At 36.2% G+C, this 18,680-nt stretch overlaps 1 protein-coding gene across 1 annotated transcript in view; it reads right to left on the bottom strand.

Annotated features, from left to right (window-relative positions):
• Window positions 1-18,680, bottom strand: part of TEX11 (testis expressed 11) — a 212,587-nt gene that overhangs the window by 90,824 nt on the left and 103,083 nt on the right. Inside the window, exons 14-16 of the mRNA XM_055565760.1 lie at window positions 13,207-13,358; window positions 10,279-10,364; window positions 8,568-8,705 (exon numbers count right to left, since the gene is read on the bottom strand). Of these exons, the coding sequence (XP_055421735.1) occupies window positions 8,568-8,705; window positions 10,279-10,364; window positions 13,207-13,358 (376 nt within the window). The remainder of the gene's footprint in view (window positions 1-8,567; window positions 8,706-10,278; window positions 10,365-13,206; window positions 13,359-18,680) is intronic.

Genomic DNA, 18,680 nt, shown 5'->3' with positions numbered 1-18,680 from the left:
CTGAGGGCAGGAGGAGAAGGGGACGACAGAGGATGAGATAGCTGGATGGCATCACCAACTCAATGGACATGAATTTTGAGCAAGTTCCAGGAAATGGTGAAGTACAGGGTAGTTTTTTGAACATTGAGTTTTCAGACTGCTTTTTCACTCTCCTCTTTCAACCTCATCAAGAGGCTCTTTAGTTTCTCTTCACTTTCGGCCGTTAGGGTGGTGTAATCAGCATATCTGAGATTATTACATTTCTCCCAGCAATCTTGATCCCAGCTTAAGCTTCATCCAGCCTAGCATTTCACATGATGTACTCTGCATATAAGTTAAATAAACAGGGTGACAATACACAGCCTTGACATACTCCACTCCCAATTTCGAATGAGTCTGTTGTTCCATGTCCAGTTCTAACAGTTGCTTCTTGATCTGCATATGGGTTTCTCCAGAGGCAGGTAAGGTAGTCTGGTATTCTCATCTCTTTAAGAATTTTCCAGTTTATTGTGATCCACACAGTCAAAGGCTTTAGTGTAGTCAATGAAGGAGAAGTCCATGTTTTTCTGGAATTCCCTTGCCTTTTCTATGATCCAACGGATGTTGGCAATTTGATCTCTGATTCCTCTGCCTTTTCTAAATCCAGTTTGTATATCTGGAAGATCTCCATTCCCATACTATTGAAATCTAGCTTGAAGGATATTGAGCATAACCTTGCTAGCATGTGAAATGAGTGCAACTATGTAGTACTTGAACATTCTTTGTACGAGGCAATATAGATTGTGTGTGTGTGCGCGCGTGCACGCGCGCACTCAATCACTCAGTAGTGTCTGACTCTTTGTGACCCTATGTACTGTAGCCCACCAGGTTCCTCGTTCATGGGATTATCCAGGCATGAATACTGGAGTGGGTTGACATTGCCTACTCCAGGGGATCTTCCAGATTCTGGGACTGAACTTGGATCTCTTGCATCTCCTGCATTGGCAGGTAAATTCTTTACCACTGTGTCACCTGGGAAGCCCATCAGGCATAGATTAGATTTCAATATTTGCTGACTTAAAACCTAAATTATAGTGTTTTTACATTATGGCTGTACCAAGAATGAGTAAACATTAATCTTTACCTCAGGGTTACTTAAGTGCTAACTTTCTTTTACATCCATACAGAAACGTTTGTGGGGAAAGCTATACCTGCCAAAGAATCACAAAATTGCTTCAAAATCACTGATAAGTTATTATTGTACAAACAGAGGCCACAGTGCCATCTAGTGAATGTTATTCATTTACTTCTGTTGATCACAAGCTCATTTTCACTCCTATAATGGAAAGGCATGATTTTTGGTATTTCATATAGCAAACAGAACCAATATAAAACCAGCACATGAGACATGGTTGGTTGCCCTTTAGGTCTTATAAATATTCTATAAAGAGTCTCATCTTGGGGCTGTTGTAAGTCTTATGACCATACTGTGCTTTGAGATTATGCTTTAGTTTTATCAATCTATAGTGATACAATGACATTCATGTATCTAAACTGCAGACACCAGCTGAGGATGGAATTTTTGTACTGAGTTAAAGAGTACTCAATTGTGTATGACTATTAACTTATAAACTATCACCAAAAGAATCCATTATCCCTCTCTTAACAAATATTAAAGTTTTATTATGATTTGCAGTAAATCCCATTATATCAAGTTGCAATAAATTACTCCTATACTTGTAACCCAAGCTCATTTCTCCCATATAAAGTCTGTCCATTCAAGTCTATGACTTTCACAAGCCAAACACTTTAACACCTTCGAAAATAAAAAAAATTAGGGTATTGGGCTTAAGGTGCTACAAATTTTTCAAAGACAGATTCGATGTCTATGAAACTACAGAGTTTAATATTGCCTCACAAAATGTACTGGAGATACTGAATAGATAATGGTGATTAAAAATTTACATTTCTACAAGTTAGAAAATAAACTAAAGAAACTACCTAAATTTAGCATTGTTATCTCAGAGTGATGTCACCAAATACATGAATTGATGAATCTGTAACATAACCTACTAAGAGTTCAGAAAATAGATTCTCCAACCTCTTTAACCCATTCAAATTGATTTATGATCTATGATTCAATGTTTCATGTTAAAAGAAAGGAACTGAGCTAGAGAAAAGAATAATGGGATGATTTTTAAAATAACATAACCTAATTCACTTCTGATAATCCAAGACATTCACATATTTGGTTACTTTTAATTTCCAATTATCCACAGTAGGAAGGACAGAAATAGCATGAACAAATAGAATTCCTATATCAGGGAAACTGACAAGCATTTATGGAGTCTCTATGACTATTTTTTTAATATAATGAGTGTTTACTATGCAATAGGCTCTATGCTAGATATCAGACAAAATAAAGACATAGCCCTATCTTAGAGGAGGTATCAATTTAATAGGGAGCTAAGATAGGTATAGGGCTTCCCTGTGCTTCAGGGTAAAGAATCTGTCTGTAATGCAGGAGATGTGGGTTTGATCCCTGGGTCGGGAATATTTCCTGGAGGAGGAGATGGCAACCCACTCCAGTATTCTTGCCTGGGAAATTCCATGGACAGAGGAGCCTGGAGGGCTACAGTCCATGGAGTTGCAAAGAGTCAGACATGACTGAGCACACGCACAAAACAGGTATACAAATAACTAGAATAGAAGGCATAACATAAGTACCTAGGTAAAAACAGATGTGTAACAAAATCTTAGAGGAAGATCAAGACTCAGAAATTTCCTTAGGAAGCTAAGACTGTCATTGTAATCCAGGCTTTGAAAAGGTTATTTCAAAAGGTAGGGATATACACAAGAGGTAATTTGCAATACAGAAGCATGGGAAAAGTTACAGAGGCAGAAAAACATGTAGTATGGTTAGGAAGCAGCAGGTACTTCAGTTGGGGACAAACATAGTACATGTGTACAGGAAATAAAATAGGATTATTTTATTTAAAGATTACAGAGGACCTTAAGTCTAAGGAATTTGGTCTTTATTTATAGCGAGCCAGTGAAAATTTTCAGCAAGATATAATAATCATTTATAAATTATTCCAATTGTCTTAGAGGTAATTAGTCCAATTGTCTTGGACTAGGATAGTAAGGTAAAGATAGAAGAGGAGACAGTTGGCAAAAATAATGCAGAGGTAAAAGTGACCAGATGTGGAACATGACTAAATATAGAGGGAGAAGAAAGAATCCATGAATCTGAGATTTCAGTCTTAGATAGATGTATATACCCAAGGACAGTAAAACGGTGGAAGTGGGCTGTGAGAAAGATCAGGGTTAGAGATATAGATGTGGGAATGGAGAGTTGAAGCTAAGAAAGCAGCTGAGGGATTACTGAGGGCATAATGTACAATTGAAATAAAAGAATAAATTCAACAAATGTTTACTGAAAACTTATCAAACATCAAGAAAATAAATTTTAAAATGTTTACTGAAAACTTATCATGTACCCAGAATGTTCATGCGGTGTTAAGGATAAAATGGACAATGAGATAAACATAGAACCTGCCCTCATCCAACATTTGGGAAGAGACTGCTGGTAACATAAATAGAAAGGAAGAGTCAGAGCACAGGATTAAGAGAGTATGTCACACAGAGAAAACAAACTTACAGTTACCAAAGAGGAAAGAGGGTAGAGGAAGGATAGAATAGGAGTTTGGAATTTGCAAACACAAAATACTATATATAAAACAAATAAACAACAAGGCCCTACCATATAGTACAGGGAACTATATTCAGTATCTTATAATAAACAATAATGGAAAAGAATATGAAAATACATATGTGTATATATATATCTGAATAACTTTGCTGTAAACCAGAAACTAACAACATTGTAAATCAATTATACTTCAATGAAAAAGAGTATGTTATAGAAGCCAAAGAGAAAGTTTCTAGAAGGGAAAAAGTAGTTGATAGTATTAAATTCTTTTGTGCTAGAAAGACCAGAAAACAAGAAGGACTGAGAAAAAATCATTAGACTTTATCATTAAAAGGTCATTAGTGGGACTTCCCTGACAGTCCAGTGGTTAAGACTGTGCTTCCAATGCAGGGGATGCAGGTTTGATCCCTGGTGAGGGAACCAAGATCCCACATGCCACATGGTATGGTAAAAAAGTTTTTTAAAAGGTCACTAGTGATATTCAAAAGAGCAATTTATAGAATCATGGACATAAAAATCATGAAGAGGGGAGTAGATGATGAGGCCAAAAACTTTAAGAGTCATTCTTGTCTTTCCCTCTACGATCCTGGTGGCTCAGACGGTAAAGCGTCTGCCTTCAATGTGGGAGACCCAGTTAATCCCTGGGTTGGGAAGATCCTCTGGAGAAGGAAATGTCAACCCACTCCAGTACTCTTGCCTGGAAAATCCCATGGATGGAGAAGTGTGGTAGGCTACAGTCCATGGGGCTGCAAAGAGTTGGACACGACTGAGCAACTTCACTTTCACTTTCTACTATTCTATATGTGGTGTGTCAGATAATTCTCTCACCTTCACTTTCATATTCTATCTAGAATCTTACCACTTCTCCCCATCCACACTTCCTCCATACTGGTTCATGCCACCATAATCTCTTGCCTAGATTATTTCAGTAGCATCCTACCTCTTCCCCCTGCTTCTACTCTTACACCCAGCTCAGTCTGTTCAACACAGTGAGTGAGTGATTTTGTTAAAATGTGAGTCAGATATTATCAATCCTCTGCCTCAAACTCCCTCACTGGTTCTCCATCTCAAGAGTTAATGACATAAATCTTTACAATAAAATACAATGTCTTTCTTACAGATCTGTTTCTCTGCTACTTCCTTGATCATATCTCCTACTTTCCCTAATATTCTCTTAGCTCCAGACACACTAGTCTCTCTGCTGTTCATCACACACCACCCATATGCTCCTACTCCCACACCCCCTACAGCCTTTGCACTTGCTACTCCCTCTGTCTGGAATGCTCTTGTTTAAGATATTTATAGCTAGATCCCTCATTTCCTCAGGTTTCTATTCAAAAACTACCTTTTCACTGAGGCCTTCTGTAAAATTACAACCCTTCATTCCTCCTCTAAAATATTTAATACTACCCTTTCCTACTTAGTTTTCTCTAGCACTTATCACTGTCTAATATAACAGGGATCAGCAACCTATGGCCTTTGGGCTACATCCCGTTTACCATCTATCATGCTAAGTTTTACTTTTTTTAAAGGTTGAAAAAATCAAAAGAAGAATACTTTATGACACAAAAAGTTATATGAAATTCAAATTTTAATGTTCCTAAATATCAAGTTTTGTTAGCACAAAGTCAAGTCAGTTTGTTTACATTTGGTCTACAGCTGTTTTCATGGTACAACTGCAAAGTTGAGTACTTGCAAGAAAGACTATGGCCTAGAAAATCTGAAATATTTACCATCTGGTTCTGTACAGAAAATATGCTGACCTTTTGAATATACCATAACATTTATTTTTTCATTGTCTGTCTCTCCAGTAGAATATAAACTCTGTAGGGGTAGACAGTTTTGTCTACTTTGGTCACTACTATATCCCCAATGCCTAGAATAGTATTTAACATGTAGTAGACAGTTAATAAATATTTTTTGAATGAATGAATACTAAAAAAATATAGGCAGTAATTTTAGGTTATAAACTTTGGTAATGAAAAGAAGGACAAACTATAATTTAGGGAGGATGACAGGTTGAAGGAAAGCTTTCAGATAGAGAAGGCCTAAAAATAATTGTAGTGACAGGGAAAGAAACAGTAGAGAGAAAAAGATGAAAAAACTAGCATTGAAATTTGTAGAGAAGGTCCCACGGGAAAGTTACTTCTTTCTCCGAGATAAGCGAGAAGAAAGAATGGATAAAGAGGAGAGGAGCTGATGTCAGTGGCTACAAACCCAGAAAATTAATTTTTTTGTGTGTGCTAAAACAAAGGATAAAGCTTTGGGCTTAGGGATAAAAAACATTTCACAATTACCAAGGATTGGTGGAGAGTAAGACAGAAAGTCAACAAGAGTCCGTTTTAGTTAGTGCTTATGTGAAAACTGTGGGTTTCCCTAGTAGCTCAGATGGTAAAGAATCTGTCTGCAAAGCAAACCTGGGTTTGATCCCTTGGTTGGGAAGACCCCCTGGAGAAGGGAATGGTTACCCACTCTAGTATTCTTGCCTGGATAATTCCAGGGACTGGATAATTCCAGGGAGCCTGGTGGGCTACAGTTCATTGAGTTGCAAACAATCAGGCACGATTGAGCGACTAACACTTGGGCTTCCCAGGTGGCAGGAGTGATAAAGAACCTGCCTGCCAATGCAGGAGACATAAGAGATGTGGGTTCGATCCCTGGGTTGGAAAGATCCCCTGGAGGAGGGCACATCAACCCACTCCAGTATTCTTGCCTGGAAAACCCCATAGACAGAGGAGCTTGGTGAGCTACAGTCAATAAGGTCGCAAAGAGTAGAACACAACTGAAGCAACTTAGCATGTGAAAACTAAGAAATTTTATCAGATTCAATAAATATGGTTTTGTAAAATTTCTGAACAATGCTCAAATAGATCAAGGGAAGGAGTGAAAAAATCACAAAATAAAATTAACCAGGCTAGGTGGGAATAGCAAAATAGTAAAATATGATGAACTGTGTGATTTTTATCACCTTTCTATCTGTCTTAGTGCACAGTAGACTATTCTTACATATGGAGGGTATCAAATTGGTATCTGGTAAGTTTAAGATAAGAAAAATAAAATGGAGAAATATACTAATAGTAATCAAGTAGGCAATCTAGCCTTAAATGATATAATCACAAACCGAGTATACATATTAGAACCCACCTGGTTTCCTGCTGCCTTATTCTTCCCTTCCTCACTACTAATACCATTTGAACTCCCAATTATAGGCTCAGTCCTACACTAGGCTCTAGAACCAAAGCTAACACAAAGGAAATTTAAGAAGCATTGCTTCAAGTCTTAGAAAACTCTATTATCTATTCACTTTGTATTCTCTTTTAGGTAACTGCAGTCTGGCTCCCCATGCCTGAGCTCCTCTTTAGAGCCAGTCACTTTAGATTTAGAGCTCAACCCAAACCTAAACCCAGTCACTTTAGGTTTGGAGCTCGACCTTGCTTTTTTTAGTCTATGTACACATACGCCCAGTGATGTAAAGATTTTAGTCCTGCATCTGAGTCCAAATCTCAATGATTGAAGACCTGTTCCCTGATTGATGAGCTTATGAGATACCAACTACCTATGTGCCTGACTTATGGAATCTTTTCAACTTAAACTTTCCCCACTGCCATAATCTTCTGATTTGCTCATTAGGATACCCTGATGCCAACTGCTTTACTGAGCTGAAGGCAACTTGTTCATCTTTGTAACTTCAGAGACTATTACAGTATCTCATACTATGTTCTTTCCATCTTGATGAGCTGATGAGATATCCCTCCTTGGCCTGCAGATGCATCCATCTCCCAGCTCTAGGTCTCAGTACTTCTCAATCTTCCAGATTAACACAAATCATAGAAGTCACAAAAGCTTTGTGATTCTCTTCTTTATACCTCTTTAAGTAAGCAGTGGGAAATTAACTTTCTGAAATAGTTAATGGTATTCTGAGCAGAAATATAATTAATTAGGTAACAAAATCTATGTGACATCTTTTCAGGTCTTTAAATAAATAGTAGTCAACTATCTTTCTGGAACAATTAAATGTTAGCCTGTGTAGAAATACCATGAGGTAAATAAACTTTCAACTTCTCTTTCAGGACTGTGAATTTATAACAAACTAAATGGTAAATACTCTTGTGAAAGAAAATCTGAAGTATTCATTCAGACAAATAATCCTTCAAAGTGAACAAATCTTCAAAGAAAATGTCTATAATTACATCCTTTAATCACATATTTTCCCCTAAATTTGTCATTAAAACTTAAAAAGCAATCAAAAGCTTCATATTGAGTCCATACTTGTCCACCCCGTTTCTTTGTCCTACAACAAGGCAATATACTCCCTTCCCATCATGTGCATACTATTATGTAAGCAAAGGAAGAAATGTCCCAATTGCTTTGGGAAGTAGGAATGGCTCTATCCTCAAACAAGTTTTATCTATTTTACCTTCTAGAATTTTGTCCTGATAAGAAACCAATTGCTGAACTTTTTAAAGAGTGGTAGAAAGGCAAGAGCTAACCCATAAAGTAAAAGAATGATATTTCATCCAAGTATTTGTTCTAACTGAATGCCTGACCAAAAAAACTGTTTACCTTAAAATTTATTCTGCTTCGAAGGACAATACTGCAGATGGTTAGTAGCAGATAACTCTGTTCATGAATTCCAATGATACACTACCTTTCAGAACAGAGTTAAAAATAAACAGTAAGCAATGGAATTAAGAGTCTATAAATTCTTTCTCCTACTAGGAAGTTATACTTATTAATGTTCATAGTGTGTGAGTCAGGAAACTATCAATTTGACTTTGTCCTGTATGAAGGAACTCTCAGATATCCTAACCTAATAGTCAAGATATCACATTGTAATTATCTCTCTGCCACCACCTGTAACATACGCTATCTTTGAAAAAGAGATAAATCAAATGACCTTATCAAATTGTCCCAAATGCAGGTAACAAGAAGCCATGTTCCTCTGTAGCTTGGCCAAGTCCATATCAGATTGATCAGCTGCATAAAATCTCAGAGAATAACAGTACCAGTGCAGGGCATCATCAAAATTGTGTACCTAAAATTTAAAAAGAAATAACAAAGTTACAGAGATATCTCTACATTTGACCCTAATTGGTCCAAGTCATCTCTAGAAACAAAAAATGGTAATGCTGAAATTTTTAGTCAACCAAAACACATCTTTAGTTGGATGCTAAGTGCATTTTATTACCAGCCTTGATGAATATAAGTCATAGTGGCAATCAATATTCTCTCTTCTTCCCTCACATCAACAAAATTAAAAGGCAACCTATGAAATTAGAGACAATACCTGCAAACTACATATTCAATCAGAATATGACCCATCAGAACAAGACTCAGTTTACCCCACAGTTAGTATCTCCCATCAGGAAGCTTCCATAAGCCTCTTATCCTTATCCCTTGGACTGCAAAGAGATCCAACCAGTCCATTCTGAAGGAGATCAGCCCTGGGATTTCTTTGGAAGGAATGATGCTAAAGCTGAAAAACTCCAGTACTTTGGCCACCTCATGCGAAGAGTTGACTCATTGGAAAAGACTCTGATGCTAGGAGGGATTGGGGGCAGAAGGAGAAGGGGACGGCAGAGGATGAGATGGCTGGATGGCATCACCGACTCGATGGATGTGAGTCTGAGTGAACTCCGGGAGTTGGTGATAGACAGGGAGGAAATAAAGAATCTCTTGATAAGGGTAAAAGAGGAGAGTGAAAAAGCTGGCTTAAAATTCAGCATTCAAAAAACTAAGATCTGGTCCCATCACTTCATGGCAAATAAAAGGGGAAAAAGTGGAAACATTGACAGATTTTCTTTTATTGGGCTCCAAAATCACTGTGGACAGTAACTGTAGCCATGAAATTAAAAGATGCTTGCTCCTTGGAAGGAAAAGTATGACAAATTTAGACAGCATATTAAAAAGCAGAGACATTACTTGGCCGACAAAGGTCCATATGAGTCAAAGCTATGGTTTTTCCCGTAGTCATGTATGGATGTAAGAGTTGGACCATAAAGAAAGCTGAGCACCAAAGAATTGATGCTTTTGAATTGTGATGCTGGAGAAGACTCTTGAGAGTCCCTTGGACTACAAGGAAATCAAACCAGTCAATCCTGAAGGAAATCAACCCTTAACAGTCATTGGAAAGACTGATGCTGAAGCTGAAGTTCCAATTTTTTGGCCACCGGATGCAAAGAGCGGACTTATTGGAAAAGACACTGATGCTGGGAAAGATTGAAGGCAAAAGAGAAGAGCGTGGCAGAGGATGAGATGGTTAGATAGCATCACCAACTGACTCAATGGACTTGAATTTGAACAAACTGGGAGATAGTGAAGGACAAGGAAGCCTAGTGTGCTGTAGTTCACGGGGTTGCAAGGAGTCAGACACTGACTTAGAGACTGAACAGCAACAAACTCCCAGTGGGGATGAATCACATCTTAGCATTTTTAAGTAAATTCTTGTCCACGGCCCATTAATGTTCTGTATTACATTTAATAAATAGTATATAAGCAGAAAGAGATTATTAAGTATTTGATGCTCTATGATCTTTATAGTGAACACACTGTTTTATTTGTTAGTGTGAAGAAAGAATATAAAGAATAAAAATAGATTATTCCCAAACCTCAAAACTTCTGGCAGCTTGTTTCCAAATAATGTTGTGGAAATAGCCTATTAATTCTGATGCCAGTGGTTTTCCTGTTTGGTGACCTGAAAAAAAAAAACAAGCTCTAAAAACAAGAATCAAGATCTATTACCTTAAATAAAGAGCAATAACTGTATTCAGAACCTATAATCTTTACGTAATGGACAAACACAACCACATTCAGACAGGTTTTCATCATCAATTTTAGATTTACTAGCAAAATTGACTATATAATACAATCAGAGTTTGCTAGAATCACTGTAATTTTCCCATCAATCTGTAATAGTTTTCCAGCCCAGTTTCTTTTTAATGTGTTTGCTATGTTCCAAATTTGATCATCATCTGGTGCCTTAATGTTATTATCAGTGAACAGACAGCAATGCTAGAAATCATTAATAAGAAGTGTTTATACTATTATATACTAACTAGATCAGTTCAAGTTCACAAGAAAGGCCAATTATACCTTAAAGCCTTTGTAAAATACTTTAAGACCATGTTTACACATAAACTCTATTACTTTAAATTGTAACATGTCTGATTGTTTCTGGTCTAGACGTTTACAGGGTTCAAATACATTAGCACACACTAAAGTAAAGTTTAATCTATAGTAGAATTGTATACCTCTTCCAATTTCACCACTTTGTCACAATCAATTTCCACAAAAGTCTTGATTAGAAAACAGAGTCTCTCAGCAAAAGACACACAGATGTATAAAACAGTCTTTTGGACTCTGTGGGAGAGGGCAAGGGTGGAATGATTTGGGAGAATGGCATTGAAAAAACATTTATATTATCATATGTGAAACGAATGGGCAGTCCAGGTTTCATGCATGAGACAGGGTGCGGGGGTGGTACACTGGGATGACCCAAAGGGATGGGATGGGGAGGGAGGGGGGTTCAGGATGGGGAACACATGTACACCCGTGGCAGATTCATGTCAATGTATGGCAAAACCACTACAATATTGTAAAGTAATTAGCCTCCAATTAAAATAAATAATTTTATATTAAAAAAAAAAACAGAGTCTCTGACCCCTTAACCCAGTCAGCAAAGTTTGTTCCACAACTTAGTCAAAAATAGTCACATGAAAGTAAAAAGCCCTGTAAAGTACATACCTAAAATATTATAATATGTTGAAAGTATAACTGTATAATTAGATACCATAATACAACTTTGGCTAACTGTAATCATGGAAAATTAGTTATTCTAGATAATAAAGTTTTCTGGTTACCTGGCAGTTTACTTTCATCAAACAAAATATTTTTAAGAAGTCTAAATCACTTAAGGTTCTTAATTTTTCTAAAAATCATGTTTTAAGAATTATGTTTTTCTTTTTTAAATAAATATATTTTTTAATGAATCATATTTTAAAAGAAAGAAAGACAGAAAGAAAAATGTCCAGGAAATGAACCAATAAGAAAGTCCATTTTACCATCTGGATCTCTGATACAATGAGAGAAACCAACATGAAACACTTTCATCTCAGCCAGATCCTCCCCGAGTGGCTCCACCAGCCTTCAGTGCTGGAGAGCTATTATCCATGAATATATCTAGTCTTTTTTTTTTTAATTTATTTATTTTAAACCTATTTTCTAGTTTATGAAGCATAACTATTTTTAGACTATTCAAGGTCAACAATAATAGCTATTGTATTTTATTATACTGTTAGTATACCATAATGATGACTTCAGTGATTATTATATAGTAAAGAAATGGCAACCCACTCCAGTATTCTTGCCCGGAAAATTCCATGGATGGAAGAACCTGATAGGCTACAGTCCATGGGGTCACAAAGAGTCAGACACGACTGAGCAACTTCACATATTATACTTTTAAAAGTATTTAAAATGTTTTTATACAACTTATAAGGTTTTTCCCTCCCTTGTAATCAGGATATCTTTATATTTCCTTGTAGGTCGTCCTTTCTCCCTTCATAATATACTACCATTAAAATGCTGAGGGTTGGAAAATCACATAACCAAGCTTATCAACACTGGGTCTAAAAATAACTGGATTCTTAGTGAGGATATGGAGGAAAGGTGTCATCAGTAAAATACAGTTCATAGAATCTAGAGTTCAAAAGACTCAGAGATTATCTAGTCAAAAGATTTCCTTTAAAAATCAATGCCTTTGTTTTTATGAAACATGATTCATACTTATAAAATTCAAGCAATCTGGTAAACAACAGAAAAGCAACAAATCACCAAAACTCCCACCACTCAGAATAAATCCCAGTGTTAACATTAGTGACTATCGTTCCAGTAATATCTCTACATGTATAGAGCTGAAAGAACAGACTAGGGTAAGAATTTTCTAAGAAAGAGTTCACACTATCTGAGTTCTTCAGAGTATAAGGTTCTAAAGAGAGATGGGGGATTAATGGAATGCTGAGATTTGACTCTATATCTTTGCTTTAACTACAACAACTCTAATCTGTTTTATTTGGGGCAGGGTTCACATAAGATTGCATCACAAAAGGATGCTACTGCTGCTGAAAAGAAATAAAAAATTAGGAATGTAGTTCACAACCTTCACTATATAGTTGGAAAAAACCAAGATCCAGAGATATTACTGACTTGCCTGAAGGTACACAAACTAATCTGAGATCAAACTGAAACATGAAATTAGGCTTCCAATCTCACAATTTTCCATTACAGATGAGTTTTAAGCTGAGTCTATTTTTGTTGATATTTTGTTATTTTTGTTTAGTTTTCATCCTGGCTTAGCACATAGGTGGAATCTGGCTAGGTGAATTGTTATAGTTAAACGATATTAGGGAGGAAAAATAGTAAGTGAGAAAAAGAAAATAAATCTGTTGATCTGAGGATTTTCCTACCGTTCTGATATCCATCTCTGAAGGACATGCATATGAACACTTTTCTAAAACATCTGCAAAAATCCTACTGACCTATAATGATTTCTTCAACCTTCTCCTTTGCAAACAAGTCTTCCTTCCTTTGTAAAAGCATGTCAATGTGTAGCAGTTGAGCTTTACTAGTATCTTCTGATGACTGAAAATGTTCACAGATAATCTTCAGGAAATAAAATCCAACAGAAGCTCTGTTCAAGAAAACACAATTTTAAGTGGTGTGAATAAAATAACTTTTTTTAATTAACAAGCCTAAAATTTGTTTGAGCATTACCCAAACAGGCAAGATAAAACTATATCTGAGCTTAAGTAATACCATTAAATATCTCAACAAAACTATTTGTCAATAACAGATAATTTAATTCACTTCCTGTTTAATTTATCAAGCCACAAGCATTTTCTTCTTATAAATAAATATATACCACCAGATAATCATCTCTCTACTAATATTTAATTTATTCTTTTTCTCCAAAACTGATGCCAATTTATAAATACTGGAACATGAGATATATGAAGTGACGATACACGAACAGACATTAGAAATTTACTAGTCCCTTGTCATGAGAACTTCTATGATCTACTCTAGAATCAACTTTCAAATATACCATACAGCACTGTTTACTACAGTCAACATGTACGTTACATTCTCAATATACATTTATTTTATAACTGGAACTTTGTACCTTTTGATTATCTTCTCAAGTCATGCTGTACAGCTTAAACTTACAAAGTGCTGAATGTCAATTATATCTTAATAAAACTGAAAGAATGAAAAGAAATTTCCCAATTCCCTCAGTCAACAACTCCTTTAAAAAGTATGCTTCATTACACAAATAATATAACAGTAGATAATGACTATGTTAAATGCAAAGAGTTCATGGATTGGAAGACTTAGTATCGTTAAGATGGTAACACACCCAAACTGATCTACACATGTAATGCAATCCCTGTGAACATCCCAAAGATATTTTTTGCAAAAATGGAAAACTCCATCCTAAACTCATACAGAGTATCAAGGTACCCAGAAGAGCCAAAACAATCCTGAAACAGAAGAACAAAGCTGATGGACTCATACTTCATGATTCAAAATTTACTACAAAGATACAGTAATCAAAATAGTGTGGTACCAGCATAAAGAGACACATACACCAATGGAATAAAATAAGAGTTTCAAAAGAAAACCTCACATACATGGTCAAATGATTTTCAACAAGGGTGCCAAGACCATTCCATGAAGGAAAAAAAATAATTTTTTCAATAAACAGTGCTGGGACAATTGGATATCCATAAGCAAAAGAATGAAACTGGTGAAAATTCCTTGATGAAATCACCTTACATCATATAAAAAAACAAACTCAAAATGGATCAAAAACCTAAACGGAAGACCTAAAATGTAAAACTTATAGAAGAAAATATAGGGGAAAACCTTTATAACACTGGATTTGACAATGATTTCTTTGATATGACACTAAAAGCACAAAAAAACAAAATTAAAAACATAAACTGGACTATGTGAAAATTTTTACATTTTGTGTATCAAGGAATACAATCAAAAGGGTGAAAAGGCAACCTATGAAACAGGAGAAAATATTTGCAAAATATACATCTGATACACCATTAATATCCAGATATATAAACTCAACAACAACAACAACAAAACTGACTTAAAAATGGGCAAAGAGGTTGATTAGACATTTTCCCAAAGAAAGATTTCCCTGGTGGCTCAGTTGGTAAAGAGTCTGCCTGCAATACGGGAGACCTGGGCTCGATCCCTGGGTCGGGAAGATCCCCTGGAGAAGGAAATGGCAACCCACTCCAGTATTCTTGCCTGGAGAATTCCATGGACAGAGGAGCATGGTGGGCTACAGTCCATGGGGTCACAAAGAATCAGACATGACTGAGTGACTAACTTTCACTTTCAAAACAATAAAAAATCAACTGACTTTTAAAATGGGCGAAGATCATTAAAAAGAATACATTTGAATCAGTTCTAATGAGGTGGATGAAACTGGAGCCTATTATACAGAGTGAAGTAAGCCAGAAAGAAAAACACCAATACAGTATATTAACGCATATATATGGAATTTAGAAAGATGGTAACAATAACCCTGTGTACGAGACAGCAAAAGAGACACTGATGTATAGAACAGTCTTATGGACTCTGTGAGAGAGGGAGAGGGTGGGAAGATTTGGGAGAATGGCATTGAAACATGTAAAATATCATGCATGAAACGAGTTGCCAGTCCAGGTTCGATGCACGATACTGGATGCTTGGGGCTGGTGCACTGGGACGACCCAGAGGGATGGAATGGGGAGGAAGGAGGGAGGAGGGTTCAGGATGAGGAACACATGTATACCTGTGGTGGATTCATTTTGATATTTGGCAAAACTAATAGAATTATGTAAAGTTTAAAAATAAAATAAAATTAAAAAAAATAAAAAATAAAATGCAGAACTGAAAGGCTAAAAAAAAAATAATAAAATAAAATGTGAAGATCCTACTGTATAACACAAAGAAGTATATGCAATGTCCTGGAATAAATGATTATGGAAAATAAAAAAATAAAATGGGCAAAGAGGTTGAATAGACATTCTTCCAAAAAAAGATATACAAATGGAAAAAATCACATGAAAAGATAATATTACTAATCCATTAGTGAAATGCAATCAAAAGCACAAGGATACCACGTCATACCCATTAAAATAGCTACTGTCAAAAAAAACAAAAAAATGTTGGCCAGAATGTGGACAACTTGGAAAACTTGTGCGCTACTGGTGAGAATGTAAAATTGTATAGCTGCTATGCAAACCAGTATGGTGATTCCTCTAAAAAATTAAAAATAATTTCTATATAATCTACTAATTCTACTTTGTATAAACTCAAATAACAAAAAATAAGGTCTCAAAGAGATATTTTTACACCCAAGGGCATAGCAGTATTGTTCACGATAGCCAAAAGGTGGAAGTATTACAAGTCTCCATCAATGGATGAATGAATAAACAAAATGCAGTACATAACAGTGGAATATTATTTAGCCTTTGAAGAGCAGGAAATTCGGACACATGCTACAACACAGATGAAACTTGAGGATACTATGCTAAGTGAAATACAATAATGGGAAAAGCACGAATAATGTATAATTTCACTAATATGAGGTACCTACAGTAGTCAAATTCATAGAAAGTAGAATGGTGTATGCCACAGACGGGGAAAGTGGAGAACAGACACTTGTTACTTAATGGGTACAAAGCTGAAATTCTGCAAGATGAAAAGAGCTCAAGAGTTTTCTTAATGTACTTTAAACACTATGAATGTTCAATGTAACACACTTAACAATTTAAGTGAACTTAACACTGATGAATTGTATACTTAAAAATAGTTAAGATGGTATGTTTTATATATTTTACCACAAAAATTTTTAATTCGTTTAAAAAATTAATTAAATATTTGAAATATAATGGGTTTTGAACTTTGTCAAAACCTTTCTCTGCATCTATTGAGAATATCATATGGGATTTATTTTTCAATTTGTTAATGTCGATGTATCACATTGATTTACTTGCATATATCAAAAAATCCATGCATCCCTGGGATAAATCACACTTGATCACAGTGTACGATCCTTTCTATGTGTTTTTGTATGTAGTTTGACAGTATTTTGTTGAGGGTTTTTATGTTTATGTTCATCAGCAATACTGGCCTATAATTTTCTTTCTTGAGGATATCTTTGTCTGGTTTTGATATCAGGGTGATGGTAGCTTTGCATAGAATAAACTTGGGAGTGTTCCTTTCTCTACAATTTTTTGGAAAAATTTCAGATGGGTAGGTATTAACGACCCATCTGAAGGGAATGGCACCCACTTCAGTATTTTTGCCTTGAGAACACCATGAACATTATGAAAAGGCAAAGAGATAAGACACTGAAAGAGGAACTCCCCAGGTCGGTAGATGCCAATATGCTACTGGAGATCAGTGGAGAAATAACTCCAGAAAGAATGAAGGGATGGAGTTAAAGCACAAACAACACCCAGTTGTGGACGGGACTGGTGATGGAAGCAAAGTCTGATGCTGTAAAGAGCAATATTGCATAGGAACCTAGAATGTTAGGTCCATGAATCAAGGCAAAGTGGAACTGGACAAACAGGAGATGGCAACAGTGAACATCGACGTTCTAGGAATCAGCAAACTAAGATGGACTGGAATGGGTGAATTAAACTCAGATGACCATTATATCTACTACTATGGGCAAGAATCTCTTCGAAGAAATGGAGTAGCCATCATAGTCAACAAAAGAGCCCAAAATGCAGTACTTGGATGCAATCTAAAAAACGACAAAATAATCTCTGTTCATTTCCAAGACAAACCATTCAATATCACGGTAATCCAAGTCTATACCCCAACCAGTAACGCTGAAGAAGTAGAAGTTGAACGGTTCTATGAAGACGTACAAGACCTTCTAGAACTAACATGCAAAAAATATGTCCTTTTCATTATAGGTCAGCAAAAACAAGACCAGGAGCTGACTGTGGCTCAGATCACAAACTCCTTATTGCCAAATTGGAGCAAGCAGGGAAAACCACTAGACCATTCAGGTATGACCTAAATCAAATCCCTTATGATTATACAGTGGAAGTGAGAAATAGATTTAAGGGACTAGATCTGAGAGACAGAGTACCTGATGAACTATGGATGGAGGTTTGTGACATTGTACAGAGGCAGGGATCAAGACCATCCACATGGAAAAAAAATGCAAAAAAGCAAAATGGCTGTTGGAGGAGGCCCTACAAATAGCTGTGAAAAGAAGAGAAGTGAAAAGCAAAGAAGAAAAAGAAGGATATTCCTATTTGAATGCATAGTTCCAAAGAATAGCAAGGAGAGATAAGAAAGCCTTCCTCAGCGATCAGTGCAAAGAAAAAGAGGAAAACAGAATGGGAAAGACTAGAGATCTCATCAAGAAAATTAGAGATGCCAAGGTAACATTTCATACAAAGATGGGCTCGATAAAGGATGGAAATGGTATGGACCTAACAGAAGCAGGGGATATTAAAAAGAGGTGGCAGGAATACACAGAAGAATTGTACAAAAAAGATCTTCATGACCCAGATAATCACAATGGTGTGATCACTCACCTAGAGCCAGATATCATGGAATGTGAAGTCAAGTGGGCTTAGAAAGCATCACTATGAACAAAGCTAGTGGAGGTGATGGAATTCCAGCTGAGATATTTCAAATCCTGAAAGATGATGCCACGAAAGTGCTGCACTCAATATGCCAGCAAATTTGGAAGACTCAGCAGTGGCCACAGGACTGGAAAAGGTCAGTTTTCATTCCAATCCCAAAGAAAGGCAATGCCAAAGAATGCTCAAACTACCGCACAATTGCACTCATCTCACACGCTAGTAAAGTAATGCTCAAAATTCTCCAAGCCAGGCTTCAGCAATACGTGAACCATGAACTTCCAGATGTTCAAGCTGGTTTTAGAAAAGGCAGAGGAGCCAGAGATCAAATTGCC

Source organism: Bubalus kerabau, chromosome X (assembly GCF_029407905.1).
Source record: "Bubalus kerabau isolate K-KA32 ecotype Philippines breed swamp buffalo chromosome X, PCC_UOA_SB_1v2, whole genome shotgun sequence".
Classification (NCBI taxonomy): Eukaryota; Metazoa; Chordata; class Mammalia; order Artiodactyla; family Bovidae; genus Bubalus; species Bubalus kerabau.
This window is presented reverse-complemented; position numbering and strand designations above follow the sequence as displayed.